This window comes from Carya illinoinensis, chromosome 3, assembly GCF_018687715.1.
Source record: "Carya illinoinensis cultivar Pawnee chromosome 3, C.illinoinensisPawnee_v1, whole genome shotgun sequence".
NCBI lineage: Eukaryota > Viridiplantae > Streptophyta > Magnoliopsida > Fagales > Juglandaceae > Carya > Carya illinoinensis.
In genome coordinates this window covers 10,830,521-10,839,585 of record NC_056754.1, presented here as the reverse complement: position 1 = coordinate 10,839,585, position 9,065 = coordinate 10,830,521, and the positions used below count along the sequence as shown (strand labels likewise).

Below are 9,065 nucleotides of genomic sequence, written 5' to 3'. Positions count from 1 at the left end.
TTTGTCATTCATAGAGTTTGCATATAATAGGACCATGCATACTACTACTTCGTATTCTCTTTTTGAAATTGTTTATGGATTCAATCCGCTTACCCCTTTAGATTTGATGCCTTTACCGGTTGATGGTAGGAGTAGCTTGGATGGACAAAAGAAGGCGGAGTATGTATATCAATACATTTATCTGTTACGTTCTTTATTTAATCAACTAATGTGTTCTCTTATATGTGTAATAAGTGAATGATGTGCAAGTGGGAAAATTAGGACCGTTGATATTATTATATGCTGAGCTGCTTGACCACGTGAGGAGCCCGTGCTTCCATCTGATTCTCCATAAGCTTAGCCGCTAGATTGCTACACGTGTCATCATCTGTTGTAACATATATATTGATAGCTTACCGTGTAAACCCTAATCGATTTTGATTCATTTGTAGCGGCTGGGTTTCTTGAGAGGCAGAGGGATAGAGAGAGAAAAAGAGAAGGGGGCGATTTAGGGTTTCTGGGGTTTGATCTCTTTGAAAGAAATCTGCGCGATCTCTTTGTGGTTTTCTGAGAGGGCTTGTAACTCTAATGAACTGAGACTTCTTTGTGCTATATTGATTATCAATAAAGATCTCTGAGGCCATTCCTGCCGTGGATGTAGACCATTAGGATCGAACCACGTATCTCGGTGTGTTCTTTCCTTGCTTTCCTATTTTATTGTTCATACTTGTTTCTTGTAATCTTCTGGTATATTTGTTCTCAGTTTATCTTGTTGATTCGTGCATTATATTAGTTCTGGAAGGTGTTGTATATTAATATTGGATCTGTGTTGGTATACTGCTGGTTTTGTGAACATAACTGATAATATTGTGACTATTGTGAATCTTGAGCATTTGGTTTTGAGTCAAGAAACAGAAAGATATTTTGTTGTTTTTCAGAACCAAAACTTATATAGATTTGTTATCAGATTTTGGATTTCTTTATTAATTAAATCTTGGCAATTTTATAACTATAAAACATAGGTTTTATAACAATTGGTATCTAGAGCCTAGGTTCATGGGGACCATGAGATTTGATATAGAGAAATTCACTGGTGAAAATAATTTTGGCCTATGGAGAATCAAGATAAGAGCACTGCTAGTCCAACATGGACTGCAGGATGCTCTCCTAGGTGAGAAACAGAATGGCTCTTCCTCAAAAGAGGAAGATAAGGGGTCTGTCCAGAAGGACATTCTCCAAAAAGCCCATAGTGCCCTAATCCTCTCTCTTGGGGATAAAGTCCTGAGAGAGGTGGCTAGTGAGGACACAGCTGCAGGCATTTGGCTGAAATTGAAAAACCTATATATGACAAAGTCTTTAGCAAACAGATTACACAAGAAAACAAAATTGTATACCTTCAAGGTGACCCCTGGGACTCCAATAGGACAACACCTAGACGAGTTCAACAAAATCATATTAGACTTAGCTAATTTGCAAGCATGGGATCAAGACACCTTCAAGTGTATTTGGCGTAAATCAATTATGAAGGTGGTCGAGTGTGAGGTATCTTTTTGTTGGAAAACCAGTACTTGAAAATAAAGATCATCAGCTTCATGATCATATAATATTAGGCTTCAAAGAATTAAGGGAAGCTGCCTAGCTATCAGATACATATATATATATATATATATATATATATATATATATATATTTAGCTGATCAGGATTGTATTTGCAAACCATCGACGTGGGATAATATTAATTTTAGCAAAGATATTATATAATTTTCTGCGCGTCAGATCATTTTTCAATTGTTGTGATTTTTTATATATGAAAAGTCATGAAGATGACATATCTCTGATCTCTCCCTTGGAGGGTGTGACACCAGGTCGTCGAAGTTATACAATTCTCAACTTCATAACATCCATACGTCATTGCAGAAATTTCTTTTCTTAGGTGATGCAGATCATTGAAGCCCTTTATGGTCCCTTATCAAAGTATACAATATTTGACTTATATATATAAATTAGAATGCTCTATATATATATGATTCATCACCATCATGATCATGATTCTGTTATAATTTGAAGGGATTGAGAGAGAGAGAGAGAGAGAGAGACGCTTTCCTAAATAAAGGCCCAATCCGGTCGTGTTGGTATGTGTTAGCAATAAGTCCTGGATCCCTGGTTACTTGTTTCTAGATATATTGTCACTAAATTAGACTTTGTACTAACTACATGTAAACATGCAAAAGGTTTTGACACGCCAAACAGTACCCAACACTACTAATAACTAATGATATATCTTAGGTAAACCGGTATGAGTATTAACAAACAGATAAACAAATAGTAAAGTATATATGTATCATGTCGTAGAACATGTGGGATACGTGGACTATGTTTTGTCCATGTGTGAGGATGGATGATGCGATGCAAGCTAGGAAATGTAAATTATGTATATAGATCAGGTTGGCGCTGCCCCCATCCATCCACTTTTTCCTTCCTGCAAGGGTATATACGCTTTGAGTTCTTCATGAGTCAGGTGCAAGTTAAAATAAGTTGCTTAGACAAGGGAAGAGGTATTAAAAAAGAAGAAACAATAGTAATCTCTTCGGAGTAGTAGTTATGGGTTCAGATCCTTTCAGTCAAGAGTGACAACAGCGACAAAAACAACAGCGATAACAAGAAAAGACGGGAAAAAAGAAGATTCTCAACATATAAAAGAAGGTTTTTGTGTCAAAATCAAGATATACACACTAGGATAGCAAATACTAATTTGATTGAAGAATATATATATATTTATAGCATGACTTGAACAGATCATCATTAATTGAGATGTTTTTAAGGCGAGGGCAGACCTTTTAATTAGTTGTTGTAAACAGTTCATGATCACCTTTGAAATCAAATGATAATTAGCAAATTCTCGGGCCACTGTCTGCTTTGGCTTTTGGAATCACCTTTGCAACGTTATACGTTTGCTTTGGAGTTTTCCATGCAATCATAACTCAAAATCATGTGAGGCTCCGAACCAACGCAGAGGACATATCGTGGTGGACGATTCTTGATCATCAAATACCAAACTAACATGAGCATGTGTGTTTGTACGTTTTCTGCCGACAACACTACCCATCATCAAGGGGAAGTCAGTCGAAATAACATCAAACTATATGGCCCTATAAACTAAAGAGCAATAGCATTTCTCAAACACACAGTATCTCCAGTAGCTTTTCTGTACGTTTTCAGCGAGGGAGGAGTGAAGTACTTTATTATATCACCCATCATCCCCATTAATCAGCTAGATCAGAGAAATGCCAGGACTTCCATATTGGATGCATCCATCAAAACTAGACACTAAACCAAGAGGTGGATACCTAAGCAGCAAGCAAAAGTAGGAAAAACTTCATTAACAAAGCAAGGACCAAGAGGATGATCAATCTCCATAATGAGACCATGCGTTTGGTTGCTAAAGAAACTACATCGAATAAGCAGAAACTGCCTGATGGCTGATACACAATACATGCTACATATATATCTCGTCTTTTGTGCCCTAATTTTACATTCCATGTTACAATGAAGGATAATAAGTTACATAAGAAAATTTGATCGAAATCTTAAAGGGCGTTGTTGTAACTCATTCTACTCAAGAAAAAAAAAAAAAATCCGTTGGACTCTTAAATTGCAGTAAATATGACTCCAAGAACACACTACGGAAACCTGGTTTGAACAAGAATCTCATGCTAAAGTAAAACACATCAACAGATATTCCAAACAACGGGGATGAAGTAATGTCCAGGTCTGGGCTCTAGCAGTCCATGCAATTAAATCAAGATATGAACTTCCAGAGAACTGTCGGCAGAGGTGTCAGGATGCGAGCTCTGGAAATTCATGCTGCATTCATTTAGTGATCATATTGAACTGGAATCTAGAGAGCTGCTGAGGAATGGTAGATATAACTGGTCCATATCGCTGCAACCATGTAAGTAACATGCATTACAAAAGTGAAAACAAATATGAAATTAAGATTGAAGTGATAGTTTTAACTAAAACAAATAACAAATTGAAATGACAGAGCGAAGGGATCATGTGTGCCACTTTGATTAGTGAGGTTTGATGGTAGACCACATTGGTATTGTAACACTCAACATTTATATGAGGGCATGGTAAAAGGGATTCCTAGATTGTCTTGGGACAGGTTTTTACAGCATAATGATCTCAAGGGGCCAACTATTACATTTTTTATTTCAGTTTATTTTGCCAACATTAATTAATCATTTGGAGTTAAACGCAGATGTCGCCAGAACATTTGTAACTACAAATGATATCAAGTCAATCCTAGGACTTGAGCTATGCTACATATAATTCAATGGCCTGATGAGGACATTTGAGATTTAAGAGAGAGGTTATAACAACTTGAATTTAATGAGTGTGCTGAATGGAATCACACATTGTTTGGGAGAGAGAGATCTTTGTTATTTGTAGTGATTTCGAAAGGGCTTTAATCTTAATACCGACTAGTCATTTTGGCGTATAAATCGTTGCAATTATCCCCTCCCCATTAAATATAATCACTTTAGCTTAAAAGACAGTTTTGCCTTAAAAGGTTTAGATTGTGGCAAACCTGGCATTTTGACCCTAAAGAGTTTATAACAAACACTAGTCAAATGTAAAATCAAGTGGGATGTGAGATTTTTACTTTTTCTTCTTGCTAAATAAAATATGAGAAAACTACCATAGGATTCCCATACCTGAACGTTATCATAGAGCTCAAACAATGGAACAGCAAGAAGTTTCAAATTTTTTGGGACCGCAAAGTACTCCCTCTCAGACAAGTGAACAACATAAAGCTTCTTACACTCCTGCATTACCAATGTGGGAAAGAAAGAGAAAAGCACAGTTAAATACAGGCCCAGAAACCTGCCCCATTAGAGAGAGAGGAGGATCATGTATTTGCCAATGAAGCCAACAACACGGAAACCAATCATCAATTTGGCTTTCAACTGTATTTTACCTTGGGTTTTGTTATGTGGGGAGGGCAATATGGATACATTATGGTTTCAAAGTTTGGCCTCCACCAGGTAGCCACACACTCACCTATCTGTAAAAATATGCCAGGGAGCAACCATAAGCATTAACAAATATAAAACCTGCAGTGCTGGTGTTAGCTCACATAAAGGTTAGCAATTATGGTCTTCAACTTCTACCCAATACCCATATTTCCAAGCAGATCTGGCATCCTAGTAAATTAGAAGTAAAAAGGCTATTCAAAACCAGGAAGCAGAGCCACTACCATCCAGCAAAAATAGTGATTCTGTCTGTCCACTAACTTTTCTTCTTTTAGCACCCCACACTCTTTCTATTGATAATATTCATATTGTTACAATGCCCAGATCAGTTCCCAGTATCTTCTTTGAGCATAATCAGAGAAACAACAGAACAGATAATAATACCTGCCAGTCTGGCACAAGAGCAGGTACAGTAGCACCAAGCTTGCTGGTCAGCTTTCTTTTCAAGCCCTCAATTTCTGCCACAAAAATTAAACAGAAAATGAAAACAAATTGACACTGAGGAAGGGGGAAGAAGAAAGAGAGGAAACTCCATATACTGTGCCAATTATGAAAATAAAATGGAAAAATCATACCATTCTCTCCAGGCTTCAGACGGCCACCAGGGAGTTTACAGAAAGTATTCCCAATTTGAAGAAGCAGTATGTGAGGATGATTATGTTCCTGTACCTGCAAGATCAATCCAGTCATAGATTGAGCTAAGGGAACATAGCAACGTCTGGACATGTAGAACAAAGTAGCTTATTTCCAATTTTTGTCCCCCCTAGCAATACCATGAACATTGAGGGGAGCAGTATATTGGGCATAAACAAGAGCAACAAAACAAAAATATGATAGAACTGTCTCAAACTCAAACATGACAATTCATTGCCATTTTATATCTGTGATTCTTTTCATAGGTAAACAGTTTTATTGATAATAAAGCATAGGCATAGTCCAACTACACGGGACATATACATGGAAGTCATGAAAGCTTCGTCTATTAAAATTCTATAGCTAGCACCGGAAGGAATAAAGTGTTGAAAAAGAGGCGTTTGAGTTCATCCATTGTCCTTTCCCAATCTACAAAATTCCAACCATTGCCATTGTCATTGCCATTTTATATCTGTAGTCTTTTTCTTTTTTTTTTTAATCGGTAAACCAAAATTTTATTGATTAATCTGTGATCTTACTGGAGGTAGAATAAGGAATCACATTTTCTTTGTGGACAAAATCTGTATTCCTCATTTAATAATGCAGAAAGCATCCAATTCAAAGATTATATATAACAGGAATACCAAACACACTGCTTCTTTCTGTTTTTTTTTTTCTTGTTCAATAATGGGAAGAACCAATGAGTAAGCCACTATTTCAAACAGGGGCAAATAACTTAAAGGCAAGCATACGTTAATTTTGGTTAAGCTTATATAATTATATTGAGAGCTGAGGAGGAACTTCTATAGTAGACTCAAAAGTATTCACACACACACAAACACGTGTGTAGATAGGAGGTTACTAGCCAATGTGATCCTATTGAAGTGAGTCATTGGTTTAGATACAAGGCTACCCTCCAGCATTTTTTGCATGAAGAGACCTGTTTCAAGACTCAAATCTGTATACACATCCCCAGTCTTTCACCTGTGTGTGAGCATGTGCGCATCCAAATCCAAGTACGCACATGTGTGCAGACTACACTAACCCAAGAGCTATAGCATCATGCAAAAGATATAAGAGAGTCAAATCTGGTCAGTTATCCACCTTTTCTCCACGCAAGAAGGGTTAAATGCAAGAAATACAGTAAGAATATGAGATTAAGTGGTACATTAAGTGAACAAGTAAAAGGAATTTAGAACTTTTGCCTTGGCTTACAAGAGGAAATTGGCACGTACAAAAAATTAAATGAAAAAAAAAAAAACACTATTGGTCTCTCAACATGCCATTGAGTATTCTAACTTTTCAAAGAAAAAAATCAATATTGGCATCGAATACTAGGCACAGTCAATAACACTGTCTGCAAAGTCTCTTTAGTTATAAGTAGCATTGAACGCAAAGTTTCAACATTAATTAAGTTTTTATTTTTTTTATAATTAACATTAATTAAGTTTTTATTGTAGAGAGCAAGTCTAATATCAACACATATATGTAGAATTTTGGGTTTTTGAGTATGAGCATGTGGTGGACGCATGCTCATACTCAAAAACACGTTTTGAAAAACATATAAATAAATTGCTTTAGCTTTGAGGTGAACAATAACTACGACTATGAGGTCACCATGAGTTTCATCTTGGACAGGTATGGTATTTAAAGACCTTTAGTATATGCTTCTTAGTCTTCAAAATTTTTGGTTATGCCTTCTTTTTTGGAGATCGGAGAGAAACCCACTAACATTTTGGTGGGACGGGTAAACCCAGATACCCTATGCCTTCTTTTACACATTAAATCTCACTCTATATTTTTTTTTATAGGTAAACAAGAATTTTGTTGATGAGAATGATAAGCATAGCCCATGTACACAGGACATGTACAAGAACTACACCTAGGCATAATTAACAACTGATACTATTTTTCACACTAGAATTAAAGCTGCATAAGAGGAAAAATGGGGGAAATGCAATTAGCCCATCTCTCTGTAAGATGTGTATCGAAAAATGATGAAGAATATCACATGACAAAGTTAAATTTTCACAACATCATAACCCATGGCAGCTAAATCAACGAACATACCAGTAAAATCCCTTCGACGCTTGTCCTCATTCCCTCCTTCATATAGCTGAAACCAAGAATCATAATCAGGGATCACATTCACCCGCCTTCACTCAGGAAGTTCAATACAAATTTCCACAAACATAAGCATTCAAAACTTCGACACTAATTTCATTGTTTCATGATATAAAACTTCTATTTCAGTGTTTGGACCAGTTTGCAAAGACATATTTCAGCATTATCGGATATTTCAAAGATTCTAGAATAAAAAAATCGTATTTGAAACCGAGTTTTCTTCGTTTCTTCATTTAGATTTTACAATTCGTTTATTTCCTGAGAACATTCGAGGAAGAAAATAAAAAGGTTAGGTTTCCGATTCTAGCTCCTTCACTGAACCAATCCCAACGCAGTTAAAGCCCTCCTTAATTAAATTGTTTTTCTTTTTATCTCAAGAAACCGAAACTGAGAGCAAACGCTGAAAGAGTCAAGAAAATCTCTCTTGTTTCTTTTTTTCTTCATTTTATGAAAATTCTCGCCAACCAAACAGAGGAGCTGAGGTTTTTCTAGGGTTTAACAAATTGAGAGAGAGAGAGAGAGAGAGAGAGATGGAATAAATTACTTGACTTTCATGCGAGCAAGGCGATCGGCAACGGAAGTGTCCTTCTCCATCTTCGGCTCTTTCGTCCCGAAGGTGTAGCTTGAAAGTGGATACGTGTCCACCACCGATGAAGTCACCATCTCCCCCTTTCTGCCTGCGTGAAAAAATTCTGAAGTCTCTCTGTTTACTCTCTATTTCCCCGAATTTCTCAATACTGCTCGGCTAGAGGATGAGCTGGGCCTGCGGCAGACAGAGATACAAGAAACACAAGGAGTGGCAAAACGCAAAGGAGATATTGGACGGGATGGTTGAAATTTCAAACCTGCCCTGCCGCCTGCTGCTGCAATCTGTATATATTTTCAGAGAAATGCTGCTCTTACATACGGGGATCCAGACAAATTTTTTTTATTATGTTTTTTTTTTTTTAACTTAATGATTAATAAATTGTTCCTTAACGATGTTGTAAATTTTATTTTTTTTTGTAAAAAAAAAAATTAAAAGTGTTAGGAAAATGTATAAAAAAAAATTAAAAACAAAAGTATGGCCGGATCCCCCATTTGTGACTGTAGAGCAACTATATTTTAAAAAAAAAATTGTTACAAATACAAAAATATTATATAAAGTAAATCTAAAAATTGATGAATTTTAAATTCATTAGATATATTTTATAATAAAAATAATTTCATAATCTGATATTTCACCTTAAGTCATATTAGTTTATATATTTATTTTTAAATAATTTCTTTATAATTAAAGTATTTTCCCT

General features: G+C 36.0%; 1 protein-coding gene across 1 annotated transcript; it reads right to left on the bottom strand.

The window, feature by feature from the left end:
* Positions 1-3,411: 3,411 nt before the first annotated feature.
* Positions 3,412-8,665, bottom strand: LOC122303233 (pre-mRNA cleavage factor Im 25 kDa subunit 2). Its single transcript, XM_043114898.1, has 7 exons — positions 8,321-8,665; positions 7,723-7,768; positions 5,595-5,688; positions 5,404-5,477; positions 4,965-5,051; positions 4,702-4,812; positions 3,412-3,922 (listed from the first exon to the last, which is right to left on the bottom strand). The coding sequence occupies exons 1-7, from the start codon at positions 8,437-8,439 to the stop codon at positions 3,851-3,853; spliced, it is 603 nt and encodes a 200-aa protein (XP_042970832.1). The 5' UTR covers positions 8,440-8,665; the 3' UTR covers positions 3,412-3,850.
* Between the last annotated feature and the right edge of the window lie 400 nt (positions 8,666-9,065).